The sequence below is a fragment of the Penaeus vannamei genome, chromosome 19, assembly GCF_042767895.1.
Source record: "Penaeus vannamei isolate JL-2024 chromosome 19, ASM4276789v1, whole genome shotgun sequence".
Classification (NCBI taxonomy): domain Eukaryota; kingdom Metazoa; phylum Arthropoda; class Malacostraca; order Decapoda; family Penaeidae; genus Penaeus; species Penaeus vannamei.
In genome coordinates, this window is record NC_091567.1 from 22,891,372 (window position 1) to 22,910,522 (window position 19,151).

The window sequence follows — 19,151 nt, forward strand, 5'->3', positions numbered from 1 at the left end:
GCCATCTGGCAGTCCGGTTCCGTTCCTCCTGACTTGTTGAGGGGTGTGGTCATCCCTCTCTGGAAGGGGAAGGGGGACCGTTGGGACTGCAGCAATCACCGAGGCATCACACTGCTCAGTATACCAGGCAAGGTTCTCGCCCACATCCTTCTGAGACGTATCAGAGACCATCTACTGAGGCACCAGAGACTGGAGCAATCCGGATTCACTCCTGGTAAGTCCACAATAGACCGTATCCTCGCGCTTCGAGTCATTGTAGAGCGCCGCCGTGAGTTCGGGCGTGGGCTGCTTGCAGCCTACATCGACCTCAAGAAGGCATTCGATACGGTGCATTGGGAGTCACTTTGGGAGACCCTGAGGCTGAGAGGAATTCCAACAAGGATTATTGGACTAATAGCAAGCCTGTATACTGGTACTGAAAGTGCTGTAAAGTGTGGTGGGGACCTGTCGAGCTTCTTTCCTGTTAGTTCAGGAGTGAGGCAAGGCTGTGTCCTTGCACCAACTCTTTTCAACACTTGCATGGACTGGATACTGGGCAGAGCTACTGTTCAAAGTCATTGTGGAGCAATGCTGGACAACATCAGGTTACAGATCTTGACTTTGCTGATGACGTTGCCATTCTATCTGAGTCTTTGGAAACCCTAGTGGCGGCTCTCGATACATTTAGCAATGAAGCGAAGCCCTTGGGTCTAGAGGTCTCCTGGACCAAGACCAAGGTCCAGGAATTTGGGGACTTGTTAGGAGAACCTGTTCAGTCGGTACGTGCTTGCGGCGAGGACATTGAAGTCACAGAGAGCTTTACATACCTTGGTAGTGTAGTTCATAACTCTGGGCTGTCAGACCATGAAGTCAGCAGATGGATTGGCCTGGCAGCAGGGGTCATGAACTCTCTCAACAAGAGTATTTGGAGATGTCGGTACCTGTGCAGAAGGACCAAACTACGGGTTTTCAAGGCCCTGATAATGCCAGTTTTGCTATACGGTAGCGAAACCTGGACATTGTCCTGTGCCTTAGAGGCTTGTCTTGAAGCCTTTTGTAATAGGTCCTTGCGCCAGATCATGGGGTACTGTTGGCGGGACCATGTGTCCAACCAACGGTTGCACCGTGAGACTGGCACAGGACCTGTTATCTGCACAATCCGTGATCGCCAACTCAGGCTATACGGCCACCAGGCTTGCTTTCCTCAGGATGATCCTTCCCATCAGGTCGTCTCTGTTCGAGACAACCCTGGGTTGAGGAGGCCTGTGGGACGACCGAGGAAGTCGTGGCTTGGGCAGATCGACCAAACCTGCCGTGAAGAAATAGAGATGGGCCGAGTCCCTGCCTGGCGTCTAGCCATGAGGGATCCTCGTAGGTGGAAGCGAAGGGTGGATGCGGCTATGCGCCCCCATCGGCGTCAGCCCCCTTGATGATGATGATGATTAGCATTATAACTCTCATCATTCCTGTTATAATTATTTTCATTATTATTATCATTATCACTGCTATGATCATTCTTATTCCTATCATTACTATTACTATTGTCATTGTGATCTTTAATGTAACTATTATTCTAATTATCATTATTGTCATAATTATCATCTTTATTACAGTTTTCTGGTTATTTTTATCATTATCATCAGTATTGTAATCATCATCATTGTTGTTTTTGTTATTGTTTTCATCATTAGTATTGTTAGTATTATCATTATTGTCGTTATTATCATTATTGTTATTACTGTTCATGTTTTAGCTGTTATTGTTATCATTTATTATCATTGTTAATGTTATTATCATTTCTTTATCATAGTTGTTACCATTAGTATTTTTTGTTGCTATTATTATTATCATTATTATTGCTATTATTATTGTCACTAACATTATTTTTATTGTTATTATTATAATCATTATTGATATCGTTATTACTTTTATTATCATTACCATTATTATTATTGTTATTATTGCCATCATTATTATTAATGTTGATACCAATGTTGCTAATACTTTTTATTTCTAATGTTATGATCACAATTCGTATCATTGCTACTACCATTGTTATGTGTATTATTACCATCATTATTGCTGTAATTATTATCATTAATATTATGATCAATATAATTATCAGCATTACTATCATTATTATTATTATTATCACCATTGTTAGTAGGTGTATCATTATTAATATTATCAGTGTTAATATTATTGTTATCATTATCATCATTAATACTATTATCAATATCATCATCATTATATTTTTTCTTATTATCACTTTTATTGTTATTGTTATCATAATCATTATTATTGTTTTCATTATTATTATCCTTATTATTATCATTTCTATTTTTTCTATTATTATTACTATCACTTTTGTTATGATTTTATTATCAATTTTGTTAATATTATCAAATTCATAATTTTCTCACTGCACCGTTATCATTGCCATTAAAATCATCACGTTTTATTGTCATCAGAATTGTTGTTCTTCACATCAGTTCTACTTGTTATTATTATTATCATAATCCTGTATTATTACTATTATTATCATTCTTGTTATCAGTATTATTATCATTATTGTTATTATTATTATTATTATTATTATTATTATTATTATTATTATTGCTATTACTATTACTATCATTATTAACATTATCATCATTATTGCTATTACTGTTTTTCGTGAACTTTGGGCTGAGTATTTTAAGCAATTGCTAGGGATGTCGAAATTACTGTGCCTGACCCGCCCATCCGTGAGGATCCCCCCTCCCTCACTGAGGTTAGGTAGGCCATCTCTAAGCTGAAGGGTGGGAAAGCTGCAGGTATATGCGATATCCCTGCTGAACTGCTAAAGGCTGGGGGTAAGCCTATGGCCCGGGGCTTGCATGCTGTCCTGGCTGCCATCTGGCGGTCCGGTTCCATTCACCCTGACCTGCTGAGGGGTGTGGTCATCCCTCTCTGGAAGGGGGAAAGAGATCGCTGGGACTGTAGCAACTACCTTGACATCACATTGTTCAGTATACCATGCAAGGTTTTCGTCTACATTCTTCTGAAACGGATCCACAACCACCTGCTAAGGCACCAAAGACCGGAACAATCTGGATTCACTCCTAGCAAGTCCACAATAGACCGTATCCTAGTGCTGCGAGTCATAGTAGAACGTCTCTAGAAGGCGTATGATTCGGTGCATAGCGAATCGTTGTGGGAGATCCTGAGAGTGAGAGGTATTCCAAAACGGATTATTGGATTAATAGCAAACCAATATACTGGTACTGAAAGTGCTGTAAAGTGTGGTGGAGGCCTGTCGAGCTTCTTCCCTGTTAATTCAAGAGTGAGGCAAGGCTGTGTCCTTGTGCTAACACTTTTCAACACGCATGGACTGGATAATGGGCAGAGCTGCTGTTCAAAGTCATTGTGGAACAACACTAGGCAATATCAAGATCACCGGCCTTGACTTTGCTGACGATGTTGCAATTCTAACCTGTTCAGTCGATACGTGCTTGCAGCAAGGACGTTGAAGTCACGGAGAGCTTTACATATCTTGGCAGTGCAGTTCATGTCTCTGGGCTGTCAGACCAGGAAGTCAGTAGACAGATTGGTCTGGCAGCAGGAGCCATGAACTCAGTCAACAAGAGCATTTGGTGGTGTCGGTATCTATGCAGGAGGACCAAGTTACGTGTCTCCAAGGCTTTGATACTGCCAGTTTTGCTTTATTGAAGCGAAACTTGGACACTATCCAGTGCCTTGGAGTCATGTCTCAATGCCTTTTGTAACAAGTCCCTACACCAGATCATGGGGTACAGTTGGCAGGACCCTGTGTCCAACCAACGACTATACCATGAGATTGGGCTGGGACCTGTTACCTGCATACTCTGGGACCGCCAACTCAGGCTGTACAGGCACCTAGTTCGTTTCCCTGTGGATGACCCTGCCCATCAGGTTATGCGCCCCTGTCGGCGCATTGCCGATTTTATATATATATTTGTACATATGCATTTATGTACATGTGAGTGTGTATATATATATATCACGTTCAAAATGCAATTTAGAGGCGCTGCCCTGAAAAGGTGACGCATGTACCTACGCCCGCTATATTTAAAGGGAATGCAAGATTTCAAGCGCCTCTAGTCTGTCATAGCCTTACATAGCACCCTTGATCATCTCCCTAACCAATTCCGTTGTTTAGGGGTGTTTAAGTAATATTTTGGGGGTTTTCGCGTCCCGACCCCTTATAGCGACCCCTTATCAGAACGCCACATAGCCTAAGCCATGCAGGACCTCGAGACCTTTCTAGCGCGCCCAAGAACTCCCCCCAACTCCTTGTGGTTGCTGAGTGTGAATATAAGTAGGTCTCTGGTTATGGTTTTACGGTATGAAAGTTGTTATTATATAGCCCTGCGGCCGCCCCTTTGTTTTAGGATCAGTTGGATGGGGATTGATAATGTGTGTGTGTGTGTGTGATATACATATGTATATACATTTATATATATGAATACACACACACACACACACACACACACACACACACACACATATATATATATATATATATATATATATATATATATATATATATATATATATATATATATATATATATATACATATTTATTTATACATATTTATTTATACATATACTCATACATATATACATACATATATGCGCATATATAGGTAGATAGGTAATTAATTTGTGCATATATAAATAATGTACACATGCGCATTTATATATACATGATGTGTGTGTGTGTGTGTGTGTACATATACATATACATATTTGTATACATATATGATATATATGATATATATATATATATATATATATATATATATATATATATATATATATATATATATATATATATATATATACACATACATGTGTATTTATTTACCTCTTCGCCTGCATCTGCTCCTGCTTCTTCCTCTTCGCCTGTGTCTGCTCCTGCTTCTTCCTCTTCGCCTGCATCTGCTCCTGCTTCTTCCTCTTCGCCTGCATCTGCTCCTGCTTCTTCCTCTTCGCCTGTGTCTGCTCCTGCTTCTTCCTCTTCGCCTGCATCTTCTCCTGCTTCTTCCTCTTCGCCTGTGTCTGCTCCTGCTTCTTCCTCTTCGCCTGTGTCTGCTCCTGCTTCTTCCTCTTCGCCTGTGTCTGCTCCTGCTTCTTCCTCTTCGCCAGTGTCTGCTCCTGCTTCTTCCTCTTCGCCAGTGTCTGCTCCTGCTTCTTCCTCTTCGCCAGTGTCTGCTCCTGCTTCTTCCTCTTCGCCTGCATCTGCTCCTGCTTCTTCCTCTTCGCCTGCATCTGCTCCTGCTTCTTCCTCTTCGCATGTTTCTGCTCCTGCTTCTTCCTCTTCGCCTGCATCTACTCCTGCTTCTTCCTTTTCGCCTGCATCTTCTGCTTTTTCCTTTTCGCCTGTGTCTGCTCTTGCTTCCTCCTCTTCGCCTGTGTCTGCTCCTGCTTCTTCCTCTTCGTCAGTGTCTTCTCCTGCTTCTTCCTCTTCGCCAGTGTCTGCTCCTGCTTCTTCCTCTTCGCCAGTGTCTGCTCCTGCTTCTTCCTCTTCGCCTGTGTCTGCTCCTGCTTCTTCCTCTTCGCCTGCATCTTCTCCTGCTTTTTCCTCTTCGCCTGTGTCTGCTCCTGCTTCTTCCTCTTCGCCTGTGTCTGCTCCTGCTTCTTCCTCTTCGCCTGCATCTGCTCCTGCTTCTTCCTCTTCGCCTGTGCCTTCTCCTGCTTCTTCCTCTTCGCCTGTGTTTGCTCCTGCTTCTTCCTCTTCGCCTGCATCTGCTCCTGCTTCTTCCTCTTCGCCAGTGTCTGCTCCTGCTTCTTCCTCTTCTCCTGTATCTGCTCCTGCTTCTTCCTCTTCGCCTGTGCCTTCTCCTGCTTCTTCCTCTTCGCCTGCATCTGCTCCTGCTTCTTCCTCTTCGCCTGCATCTGCTCCTGCTTCTTCATCTTCGCCAGTGTCTGCTCCTGCTTCTTCCTCTTCGCCAGTGTCTGCTCCTGCTTCTTCCTCTTCTCCTGCTTTTTCCTCTTCACCGGTGTCTGCTCCTGCTTCTTCCTCTTCGCCTGTGTCTACTCCTGCTTCTTCCTCTTCGCCAGTGTCTGCTCCTGCTTTTTCCTCTTCGTCTATGCCTGCTCCTGTTTCTTCCTCTTCGCCTGTTTCTGCTCCTGCTTTTTCCTCTTCTCCTGTGTCTGCATCTACTTCTTCCTCTTCGCCTGTGTCTGCTCCTGCTTCTTCCTCTTCGCCCGTGTCTGCATCTACTTTTTCCTCTTCGCCTGTGTCTGCTCCTGCTTCTTCCTCTTCGCCTGCATCTGCTCCTGCTTCTTCCTCTTCGCCTGTTTCTGCTCCTGCTTCTTCCTCTTCGTCGGTGTCTGCTCCTGCTTCTTTCTCTTCGCCTGCGTCTGCTCCTGCTTCGTCCTCTTCGCTTGTGTCTGCTCCTGCTTCTTCCTCTTCGCCTGCATCTGCTCCTGCTTCTTTCTCTTCGCCTGTGTCTGCTCCTGCTTCTTCCCCTTTACTTGTATCTGCTCCTGCTTCTTCCTCTTCGCCTGCATCTGCTCCTGCTTCTTCCTCTTTCGCCTGTGTCTGTTCCTGCTTCTTCCTCTTCGCCTGCGTCTGCTCCTGCTTCTTCCTCTTCGCCTGCATCTGCTCCCGCTTCTTCCTCTTCGCCAGTGTCTGCTCCTGCTTCTTCCTCTTCGTCTATGTCTGCTCCTGTTTCTTCCTCTTCGCCTGTTTCTGCTCCTGCTTTTTCCACTTCGCCTGTGTCTGCATCTACTTCTTCCTCTTCGCCTGTGTCTGCTCCTGCTTCTTCCTCTTCGCCTGTGTCTGCATCTACTTTTTCCTCTTCGCCTGTGTCTGCTCCTGCTTCTTCCTCTTCGCCTGCATCTGCTCCTGCTTCTTTCTCTTCGCCTGCGTCTGCTCCTGCTTCTTCCTCTTCGCTTGTGTCTGCTCCTGCTTCTTCCTCTTCGCCTGCATCTGCTCCTGCTTCTTTCTCTTCGCCTGTGTCTGCTCCTGCTTCTTCCCCTTTACTTGTATCTGCTCCTGCTTCTTCCTCTTCGCCTGCATCTGCTCCTGCTTCTTCCTCTTTCGCCTGTGTCTGTTCCTGCTTCTTCCTCTTCGCCTACGTCTGCTCCTGCTTCTTCCTCTTCGCCTGCATCTGCTCCCGCTTCTTGCTCTTCACCTGTGTCTGCTCCTGCTTCTTCCCCTTTCGCCTGTGTCTGCTCCTGTTTCTTCCCCTTTGCCTGTGTCTGCTTCTGCTTCTTCTTCGCCTGAGACTGCTTCTGCTTGCACTTCGCTCACCCCTTTTCGTGTTTATTTTATGGTATATGTCAGAAAAGGACTCTCTATTGTTTTCAAGCACTGCCCGGTTAATAGTATCTGTGGAAGCAATAGCTGACTTATTTCCACAGAACCTGGAAGTTGGCCCATTGCTTTCTTTAGCTTCCATTTTTTTTTTTTTTTGTTTGTTTGTTTGTTTGTTTTTCTTCTCGAAGAGTGGACGGGACCCCTTTGTTCCTTTCTACTTGGTTCCTTAGCCTCTCCTGCCTCTCAGCGTGAACCGGGAAAGGGGTTCGCTGAGTGGAATGCCGGGGCTAGGGAAGGGGAGATTTCTAGTTGAAGCAAGGATGTTCTTTGCTCGGTCCCCATTCCAAATTCTTTGGTTTGCCGGCAAGGGTGTTGTAGAGTGGTTTCATGATGTGTGCAATCTTTAGAAGTAAACGATAATAGTAGTTTACCATGCCGACAAATTCTTAAGTCCTTTAATAGTGGTGGGCCGGGAGAAACGTGTGCTGGCGATAGATATCTTGTGCCCAAGGAATTCTGCGGATGTGGGACTAAACTGGCACTTGTCCTAACGTACCACAAGGCCGTTATCATGGAGTCGCTTGAACACTACCCGGAGATGTTGGAGATGTTCCAGGAAAAATAAGGATGTCCTCTACTTAGCAAGCACAGAAGAGAAGGTCTCCGAGGATGCGTCAATTGGGCGTAGAAAGGTAGCCCCTGGATTTCAGAGGCTGAATGTGGAGAAGTTAAACATATTAGTCTCGAAGGGTGTATGAGGTCTCCGACCCCACCCCTACCCCCGTTCCTCTATCCTGCACCATGCCCCCTGCCTTCTCCCTCTTTTATCATCCTCCTTACCCTTGTTTCCCTTAGCTCCCCCCCCCCCTCCCTCGTCTTACCTCTATTCCTCTTCCCCTTTTTTATTCCTATCTTCCCTCTCTCTCTTTCCTTTTCCCCTTTTCTACTCCTTTCCTTCCTTCCTCTCTTTCCTTTTCCCCTTTTCTACTCCTTTCCTTCCTTCCTCTTTACTTTTCCCCTTTGCTACTCCTTTCCTTCCTTCCTCTCTCTCTCTCCTTTTCCCCTTTTCCACTCTTATCCTTCCTCCCCCCGCCCTCTTTTCTCATTTTACGTTTCTCTGAAACCTGTATTCTGTTTTATGTCATTCTCTTTTCGTCTTTCTACCTACGTTACTTCGTTTTCTATTACTCCTTCCCCTTTCGTTTCTTTCGTTCACTCACATCTATCCTCGTTTTCTTCTTTTCCTTTTTATTCTTTACCCTCTATACTAATCTCCTCGTTGTCTATTTTCCCTTTCCTTTAGTCATCTTACTCATTTCTTTCGTTTCCATCTCTTGGCTTTCGCTTATATTTCACCTTTCGTTCTTTTTCTTATTTCTTTCCTTTTCGCTCCTTTTCTTAATCTTACGTCCGTGTACCTACCCCCTATCCTCCACCCTAGCACCCTACCTGTCCCCTTGATACCCTCGATCCTTGGTCCCGAATCTTGCTCCGAACTTTGGGTAATCCAGCGGGCGGCGCTCAAACACGATGGAGAGAATTCCCGCCCACACACACGCTACACCTCGCTTACATTGCTGCCATAAGAATGATGTATATGTTTTAATTTAAAAAAAAAAAAAAATATTAGTGATTATTGTTTTCGAGTTTCCTTCTTGGGCTTCGAATCCTTTGAATCCCTGAGTGGCCGAATAAGCCCGGTGGCAAGTCATTTTTAATATTTATTCTTCTGTGAGATTTCATCGGCCCTTATTTAAGGTGAAGTCTCCTTTTTAAAACTATATAAGAGCCTATATATTTATCCTTTTTTATATATTCATTATTTTAATGTTTTTTAAAGAAACTATTTCCATAACCCCCCGCCCCTGACGTATTTTAGAAACTTCACTTTGGTTTATTTATAAGTTTAACTTTTAAGATTACTTTTAATGTCAATTTGATAATTATTATCTTTTGCTTTTTATCCTGGCTACTTATTTTATGAATTCTTGAATATTTTTCTTTTAAGCTCACGACCTGCCACGTCACCTGCTTAATCATGTAGTATACTAATTAATGGAAGTCCATAGAGGAGATTCGAGTTTTTACTTTGTTCTGGTATTTGTTTTAACGCTTGAATGTACTGTTTACTTGATCTGTAAACGGTGCTTTTAGTGCACTATTTTCGTCTTTTCTAATGTCCTTTTATGTATATTTTGGACGTTTGCTTAATCTATCTAATATTGTTTGCTGTTATTTTGCCAATATGTTAATTAATCTATTTAGAAATGATAGTCTATAATGTTTGTTGGAATAACTGTTGCCACATTGACGTGGTCCGCTTGTATAAAAACCCTCTCAAAATAAACCTGTACGGGAGTTGTCTCTGGACTCTTTGTGTGCTTACCCCTGGATTACCCGTTACTGTGGCGTCGCTGGAACTACAAGAAAATGTTGTGTCTGACTCTTTTACATGCCAGTTAGGATACTGCTGGACGTGTTGATTATAATTAATATTTACAACCCTGACGGTTAATATGTACTGGCCAGCACCAGCCAGGGATGCCCCCTTTTAATGTTCACCTGTCCCTTTAGGACGAGGGGACACTTGAACTTTTATATCTTATTTATTTTCTTAATATTCAGTGTTTTTTTTTTTTTTGTGTGTGTGTGTGTGTGTGTGTGTGTGTGTGTGTGTGTGTTTTAATTGCCTGCCAGTGGTGTATTTTATGAATTCACGAATTCACGAAGAAGCCAAGAACAACGCATAGCCAGACCCATTTTCTTAGGGAATATGTGCCTGAGGTATGGGACACTACGTCTCCTCATGGGGTAAGTGAACGGGCCCCTCCTTTCTTTAGGCCCTAAGCCGCCATCCACCACTTAGGCTGGATGATTTTCGGGCTTCCCCTTGACACCAAACCTTACAGGTGTAATAACTGCCGTCTTGGGTATATTTTCTGGGTAGACTGGTACTTGAAAGTAGCCCTTCAGGAGGTCGAGTTTAAAGAAAACCTTGGTTCCATGAAAGTTGGAGGTAGGATCCGCCATGTTGGGAAAGGGAAAGTGGTCTGATTCTGTGACCAGGTCAAGACGCCTACAGTCACCACATGGCCGCCAGGTGCCCTTGGGTTTCTACACAAGGTGCAGAGATGCCCAGGGACTTGATGCCTTCTGACAGATGCCCATTCGTTCCATGTAAGAGTAAGCTTTTTTGCTGTTTGAAGCTTCTCTGAAGTATACCGGGGGGGGGGCCATCGTTTTTATGTCTGTAGAAGTTTTTTTAAGTCAGCAACTTTATTTAAAAGATTTGGGTAATCTGCCCTCACAATGCCGATTTCTGTGTACCGGTGGCGCGAATCAAGGGGTGTGGAGTGGAAGGTTGTCACATCCAGTCTACGGTTCGCGACGTTAACAAGTAGTCCGTGGTAATCGGGGAAGTCTAAACCCAGGAGAGGTGTTTTAACATCGACAAGGATGAAGTCCCAAATGAAGCTGCGTCTGTAGATGTTTTTCTAAGTCAGCAACTTTACTTAAATATCCTTAAAATAAGTTGATATTAACACAACAATTTATAAAGGAGAAATTTTGTTACAATTTTAATGGCCTTTTAAGATTATAAGGGTCATCCCTTGATTCGTCACGTTCTCTCTGAAGGGTCCGCATCGGTGAGTCAGGGGTAACTGTTACAATATATATATGTATATAAGTATATATGTATATTATATATGTATGTATATATATGTATATATATGTATATATATATATATATATATATATATATATATATATATATATATGTGTGTGTGTGTGTGTGTGTGTGTGTGTGTGTGTGTGTGTGTGTGTGTGTGTGTACATATGCATATATACATATATATGTGTGTGTATATATATATGTATGTGTGTGTGTGTGTGTGCATATGTACATACAAATATGTATACATATATATGCACACACACATATATTTAAGTAATTTGTTAGCAGCCGCTTCTGGGCAATATGCCATGTGTCGTACCCACCTTTATTGAATTGCATGGATAGCAATCCAACATGCAAATCAGTTGTCTTACAATATTTGCTTTACAAGAAAATATGCTAAGTTGCCCCACTACGTGTATGCACCATTTAGATTTATAAAGTAGGAATTCAAACAGAGGCGGGGCTTCCACTTGGTAAAAGTACACCCAGCAGATTTAATGTGACCAAGAAAAGCAATGCGTAACTGTACAATAATGATATTGAAGTGGGCAACCTTATTTTTTGTTACTTTTGGGAGGCCCCAAGATTTATTGTTGTTACCCCCCGTGCCCCCCACCAGAAAATTCTCTGGACCAGCCCCTGAGTTCAAAGCATAGAAAGTATATGATTTAATCATATTCGCATAAAAAGGACATCCCAAGAATTAATAATGCAACCAGAAAGGTAAATTGTTGATGTAAGAGTTGTGCTCGACACCGCAGCCTCCATATCCCCCTAGCGGCGGGTATCCCGCAACCCTCTCGCTCTCGGAGGCTACTTACCTGCCGCGTGTCCTTTCTCTACGTACTCTTTTTTTATTTTCATTTACGCTTTTAAGAGAGTTAGGTTTTCTTTAGTCGTACCCATTTGGGTCTGGTTTTCTTTGGTTTTGTTCTTTTATTTTCTTTCGTTGTTTTATTTATTCGAGTAATTATTTAACTTGTTTTCTATTTTGATGAGTTAAATAAGTTTTACTCTGTTGTGTTCTTAAGTTTTATAATTCTTTTATATTTTGAAGATTATAAAGATGTATGACCGTGACGTCACGGCACCCTTGTTTCCCGCAAAATAAACAGTCGGTCCCAGCCCTTGGTACAAGCAATATCTGTGTTTTTATCCATCCCCACTTGGATGACTGAATTTGCATCCGGTTTCTACCAACAACGGAGCCTGCCAGATACTACAGGAAAGTTACGTGTCCTGACAGATTCTTTTATTAATTAGGAGTCGGATGAACTCGATTTATATAGTGATTACAAGAATAGTGAATGAATAATGTAAATTAAATCCAGTTTTATATACAGGCCTCTTAATTGAATTTTAGTAGTTTTTTATAACTTTTTTATATTGAGTTTATCTTTTATTATACGGGGAAAGCCCGCTGAAACGTACCATACTACCCACGCATCTTAGAACCCCTCCTTTGTCCGTTACCACCTTCATGGGGTTCTAGGTTATTCAGGGGGAACAATTATATAATTTCAAACGGCGTAAGGCACCCCCTGGGCTACGGAGCAGCATACTCTCACAACATATTTTTGGTGATCAGCGGCGGTACGTTTCAGCTTTTAACTTGTTTTAACTCGTGGGGCCTTTCTGCTTTTCTCTTTTTAAGGCTTTCATTTCGTTTTTTTTTCTTTCTTTTCTTTTCTTTTCTTTTCTTTTCTTTTCTCTCTTTATGGTTTATGACTCATTTTCCAACTTTTCTCTTTACACGGCTTTTTTTTTTTTTTTTTTTTTTTACTTTTCTATTTTCATTGGTGGTTTGTCACTTTTTTCATTTTCTCTTTTTGTGGCTTTCTTTTATTTTTTTTATTTTTTTTTTATTTTTTTTTTTTTTTGTCTTTTTATGGTTTGTCATTTCCCAGTTTTATTTGGTTTCCTTGTTTTGATTTTGCTTGGCTCATGTAGATTAGAAGTACCTTTTTATCATGTACTCTTAATGTTTCCTGTGCCCTAACAGTTAATTCAATTCTATTCCCGAACTATTATTCGTCACCCATTGCTTGCTTTTCAGAGTTTTTGCCTAATATTCCTGTTTATAGTGTGGAGTCGTTTTTGTCTAATATGCCGAGAGGGCGCGTGAAGAGCGTTATCATAGACTTCAAGGGCGCCGCAACTTAATGTCTACTAACCAACCAGCGTCTACAAGTCAACCAGTATCTAGAGCATCTTCTCCTGCAGCCAGTGCTTCGAATCCGGACATTCGACGGGCAGTTCAGGTGATGGAGGGTGAAATCACCCTCTTTGAAGAGCTGATGGGGAGAATCAACAGCCTCTGCACAGAGTTTAGGGACTACAGGGAGCGAAGCGACCAAAGATTTGAGCAGTATGAAGAAGCCCTGCTTTAGGGTGAGGTCGGTGACAGGGCAATACCACCCACTCCGGGTGAAGATGTCAGGCTGCAAGAGAAGGATGATATTATCCAAGATCTACGGAACTAGCAGGAGGAGCAGTCCTAAATGTTAAATGAAGTTCGTCGAGCAGGCTAGAACCCCACGCGCTGACCCACCTCAGGAGCGTCAGAGGGAACAAGATATCAAGGCCCTTCGTCAGCAACTTCGCCATCAGGATGCAGCACGACTGGAGGCAGACAGACTGGCCAGAGCTTCTACTAGGCCAGCTGCAGAAGTTCTCAATTCGGTAGTCCATCACGACAGCAGCGTTGGAATTGATACAGCTCCATGTATACCTAAACATTAAATGCTCTCTATTCCACTGACTGGTCCTAATCCTCCAGCTCGAACTATCCACTCTTCTGACACAACACACCAGTGGGACCACGTGCCTGCGTCACGGCCAGCTGTTCTGCCAGATCGCAGCTTCCCACCTCGGGTTTGCCATGACCCTCTCTCATCGCAATCTTCAGGTGCTGCAGTGAACTACTACCTCACCCGAGAGGTCCCAAATTTCCGCGGAGATGCCCCAGCCTCTCAACCCCTCTGAAAGAATCAAGAGATGGAAGGTTGGATACGTGCCCCGGAAAATATCGTGAAACCAGCAAAAATCGAAGGCATATATACAAGCAGCCCGGGCAAGTTGTAGAGGGGCTGCAGAGCTTTTGATTAATTCGCCATTATTCGACATCTCTGCCGATTGGCAGTCCTTTAAAGCCGCCCTGCGCAACAAGTTTCAGGGAACATACACAGCATCTGACTTCTACAAGGTGCTGTACAATATTCCCCTTGCCCCATCCCAAGCACCTATGGATTTCTTTTTACAGCTGGAAGGGAATGTTTATCAGGGTTACAGAGACCATTCTGGCTTCGTGACTTCTTGGCACTCAAGGAAGATGGTAGCCCTTCCCAGGTTGCCGAAGCTGCTCAGTGTATATGGAATTCAAGGCACGGAATTCAGCATTCTACAGAACCTGCTCCAGATCCAGAGGTTCCAGCTCTATACACCAATCGTCCTACACGTGCCCGTGATGCATATGCCATGCCTGTTGAAGCCACTAATCCACATGCGCCTACCATCGTCTGTCCACACATGATACCATGGAATGCCGTGCCCGAACCCGAAGGTCCTCTGCCTCTCCACCCATGAACAGGCATTGCTTCCAGTGCCGAAGTTCACAGCACTGTGTCAGACAGTGTCCCTTTCGCACAGGCCAGGGTGCCGTCGCTCCCAGAACCGCTGGCCAAGAAGAACCAGGGGACGTATACCATGATCCCTACAACAGACCAGAAAGCGGTGGCAGTGGGGACAACCCCAGGACACACAGGACGACCACTCGTGCCACTCAATCTTAATGGCATCACTGCCATCGGCTTCCTCGACACCAGTTCAGAAACTACTATCATCAAGCCCAGGACCTTTCAGCTAATTGACCCCCATGGCACCATGTGCCATAAAGACCCAGTCCGTGATCTCAAGGGTGTTGCCGACAAGACCCTCGACACTATTGGAGAAGTGATTCTTTCTTATTGCCTAGCCTCCAACTTGGAAATACCCCACCAGGTCGCTGTTTGTGATGCAAAATTCCTTGGAGATGTCCTGATAATGGACTTCCTCCATCGAAGAAGCTTCAACCTCTCATCCAGTGCTGAGGAGGACCGGGCGTGTCTTGCTATTGAAGGACAGCCATTCCCAGTGACCTACACTGACACTCCCACTATGCAGATTATTGTTGTGACTGCAGAGGCTACCAGCTTAACGAACCCTATGAATTCAAGATGCAGCACTGCTCCACCAAGTACGCAGTCAGTAGATATCTCAGGAGCAGCAGTACGCTTTTGACGGACAGTAGAGCTCCCGCCACACACAGGGTGCTTTGTTGAAGGTATCATAGGCAGATCTGGACCTCCTGATGGTGACATTATGATCATGCCCCAAGTGCTGTTTCCTCTCGCTCTGCATGGTTACCACTGCCACGGAACGCCAGTGTCCTGTGTGGACAGTCAATGACACGGCAAGGGTGGTACGTTTGACACAGGGGACGCGCTTAGGAACAGTGACAGCTGTGGAAAGGATATATGCATCGGAAGGTACACCCTCAGAAGCTGCTGGTGACCCTTTTGAGAGTTCTGACCCTTTAGAGGACTCATTGGAGGATGATGATTTTGTTTGGGAGGAAGATAACTTGGACCAGACACATGGATTGTTTGATTTTGGTTACGAAGATGACACTGCCTCCACTCATTGGGAGCTGCCTCCTTCCCAGGCACTTGCCGCTGTTGCATCAGTTGACGTGAGGGCAGATCAAGGATTGCAAGATGAACCCACCATCAACTTGGAACATCTTGAGCAGTCCCAGCATCAGGAGCTACAGAAGCTTTTTCATCGCTACAAAGTCCTTTTTGATGGTGGCAACAATGTTGTGGGTCACATACCTGACATCCAACACCGGATTGATACTGGGAATGCAGCCCCAGTTTGTACACGCTAGTGGTGACTCCCTCAAGCTACCCGTCATATTCTTCGTCAGCAGTGTGACAGCATGCCTCAGGCTGGCGTTATTGAGCCCTCCTCATCATGGCTCAGTCCTATTGTGCTAGTAAGAAAGAAGGGTGGGGATCTACGATTTTGCGTTGATTACCGGAAGGTCAATGCGGTCACGACAGCAGATACGTATCCCTTACCTCGTATAGATGAACTTATCGATGAGCTGGGCACGGCCGATACATTTACAACCCTAGATGCCAAGGCAGGTTATTGGAGCATTGACGTTCACATAAAAGATCGACCCAAGACTGCCTTCAGTGATGGGTACCGGCTATTTCAGTTTCGCCACCTCCCCTTTGGTCTAAGTACAGTCCCGTCTACCTTCCAAAGAACCATGAATCTGATCTTGTCACCAGTCTTAGGCCGTCACACCTTGGCCTATCTGGATGACATCATGGTCTATTCGAGGGGGTTCTCTCAGCATCTAATCGACTTTGAAGAGACCCTGAAGCTTTTAGGAGCAGCAGGTTTAAAGCTGAACCCTGATATGTGCAGCTTTGCAGCCAACACCATCAACTTCCTTGGGTTCACTATATCCCAAGAAGGAGTGGCACCAAATCAGAGCAAGGTTGCTGCCATCAACGAAACCCCTACACCCTAAACTGTTAAGGAAGTACATAGGTTCCTGGAGGCCACAGGCTTCTTTCGGAAGCACATCGAAGCATACACAAACATTGCAGCCCCACTTCACCTCCTCAAGAAGGGGCAGTCCTGGAAGTGGAGCAAAGAATAAGAAGCCGCCTTAAAGGAGCTGAAAAGAAGGCTTGCATCAGCACCTGTGCTCAGGCAGCCAGACTTCTCCCGACAATTTGAGCTACACACTGATGCCAGCAGTATAGCCCTTGGTGCAGTGCTTATCCAGTGTGATGACCGGGGATTACCACATGCGATCGCCTATTATAGTAGGAAGCTGCAGGATGCCGAGACCCACTACCCTGCCACTGATTGTGAAGCATTAGCAGTGGTTGAGGGTGATCTGGACAGAGGTTCTTGGTGCTGACAGATCATCGTCCATTAGTGCACATCTTTAAACATCATACTAAATCTCCTCGCATGACCCGGTATGTGTACAATCTGTCTTTCTATGATTTCGAAGTCCGTTATAAGGAGCGCCCTACGAACTATGTACCAGATTTGTTATCTAGGCAGATTGCTCCAATTCATGTTAATTAATGAATTATCACCTCAGGAGTTGGCAGTGGAACAAAGCAAGGACCCTAGACTCCAGGAACTCCTTGCTTTTTTGGCAGATGGCACTCTGCCGAAGCGGAAACCACCTCTTCCTCTCTCAGAATTTGAGGAAAGGGACTGAGTCTTGTATCACTAAAACACCTGCCTGACAAGATTATTTACCAGTTGTGTGTTTCAGAGAAACTACAAGTCAGCCCTGCAGGCAGCGCACACCCCTCCACTTGCTATGCATCCAGGGATCTACAGAACATACGAAAATCTCCGTAGCATGTTTTATTGGCCCAAGATGCTACATGATGTCCGGAAGTATGTGGAACAGTGCACCAACTGTCAACAGTCGTGAGTATCCCAGAGAGTTCCAATGGTTGAAGCTCCCCTGGCACTTTACCCTCTGGAACGGGTGTTGATGGACATCTCGAACTTAATACAGGCACTGATGAGATGGGGACCGACCATATTTGATCAACACTTGGTGTATTCAGATTGTACCACTGAAAGATATTACATCATCCAGAGTACATCGAGCATTTCTGGATAACTGGGTGACATCTTGGCCCTCCTCGTGTTATTCAGACAATTAATGGTAGGAAGTTTATAGCTCAGGAATTTGAGGAAATGGTTGAAATGTTCCGTACTTCCCATCATTTCAGTATCCGATACAACCCTATCCAGTGGTTTAGTGGAATGCACCAATCGCGTAGTCAAAGCAGCTCTAGAGCGTTATGTCTTGCTCTAAATTCTGCTATACACAGATCGACTGGAGAACAGCCTATCTACCTACTCACTGGAAGACATACCTACTTTCCTGTTGGGTCAACTAACGAGGCTGTGTTTAATGATAAATTGGACTTTCAGGAACTGGACTTTCAGTCCTACAATCAGCATGTGAGAGCAACCTTCACTCCAAATGTTGGCCAGCTGGTATGGTGTAAGGAGATGGTGCCTCGTCCCATAGGGCCTAAATGGCGCGGTCCTACGCGTTTTGAAAAAAAATTGGTCCCGTGTCTTTTTGAAGTGCAAGACTTGGATTCTGGTAAGGTCCTTCGTGCTCACCTTAATCATTGCGATCTAACCACCCCCCAGATGAACTGTCTTATGCAGATGGCAACGAGGGACCAGATGACGCAGGTAACCATGAAACCGATCATTTGGTCGCCCTGCTGACTTCCCACGTTCGAGATCCCTCATCCACAGTTGAAACAGATAGGTGTCAATGAGAATACCTGGTGTTAGGGACCTTAGGACTAGTGCGCCCTTGGCTAACACCACGCTGGCGTGAGGATTGGTTTCTTATTTTTGTTTGCATTTACTTGGTTTTAGTATCAGCTGATTTTCACCTTTTTATGTTTTGTTCCTAGTCACCTCCATTTATTTTGTGTTTGTCCCGCTTTTATTATTTGTTTTGAAGTTGGTTTTACTCTTCTCATCTGATCCTCACCTTTTGTTTTGTTTGTTTTGTTTCTTATATCGTCCAATTGCTTGTTTTGATTGGCGTTTTCTTATATTTTATACTCTGCACTCATTTTATTCTCTCTGATACTGGCATTCCGTTTTACTTCCTTTAATTCCATTAATTTTGTATTTGATTTTCTGTTCTTTTTGTTTTCATTATATATTTTGAGTTCACTTTTACCATTCCTGTCCACTCCTTGGATCTGTCAGGACTCAAGCTCTTTTCCTTTCCCAGGTCTTTGCTGTTTCCTTCGACCCAGGGCAGGGGGAGGAAACTGTAAGACTTGTGTTCGACACCGCAGCCTCCACATCCCGTAACGGCGGGCATCCCGCAACCCTCTCGCTCTCCCGCTCTTGGAGGCTACTTGCCTGTCACGTGTCCTTTGTCGTGTATTTTTTTTTTTTTCTTCTTTTTTTTTTTACTCTACGTACTAGAGAGTTGGGTTTTCTTTAGTCGTACCCATTTGGGTCTGGTTTTCTTTGGTTTTGTTCTTTTATTTTCTTTCGTTGTTTTATTTATTCAAGTAATTATTTAACTTGTTTTCTATTTTGATGAGTTAAATAAGTTTTACTCTGTT

The 19,151-nt window shown here is 44.1% G+C and overlaps 1 protein-coding gene across 1 annotated transcript; it reads right to left on the reverse strand.

Moving 5' to 3' along the window:
• Positions 1-4,263: 4,263 nt before the first annotated feature.
• On the reverse strand, positions 4,264-10,298 carry LOC138864957 (serine-aspartate repeat-containing protein I-like). The gene is made up of 8 exons (XM_070133611.1): positions 10,171-10,298; positions 9,655-9,772; positions 7,700-7,856; positions 7,054-7,257; positions 6,543-6,878; positions 6,002-6,457; positions 5,283-5,467; positions 4,264-4,326 (listed from the first exon to the last, which is right to left on the reverse strand). The coding sequence occupies exons 1-8, from the start codon at positions 10,296-10,298 to the stop codon at positions 4,264-4,266; spliced, it is 1,647 nt and encodes a 548-aa protein (XP_069989712.1).
• Positions 10,299-19,151: the final 8,853 nt, after the last annotated feature.

Bases quoted from the DNA above. Each gene is read 5' to 3' on its own strand.
- LOC138864957 (XM_070133611.1), bottom strand. From the start codon at position 10,298: ATGGCGGATCCTACCTCCAACTTTCATGGAACCAAGGTTTTCTTTAAA. The intron at 9,773-10,170 runs GTTTGGTGTCAA...ATTAACCGTCAG, and splicing joins GCAGTTATTACACCTGTAAG to GGTTGTAAATATTAATTATA. The intron at 7,258-7,699 runs GTAAACTACTAT...AAAAGGGGTGAG, and splicing joins CTTAAGAATTTGTCGGCATG to CGAAGTGCAAGCAGAAGCAG.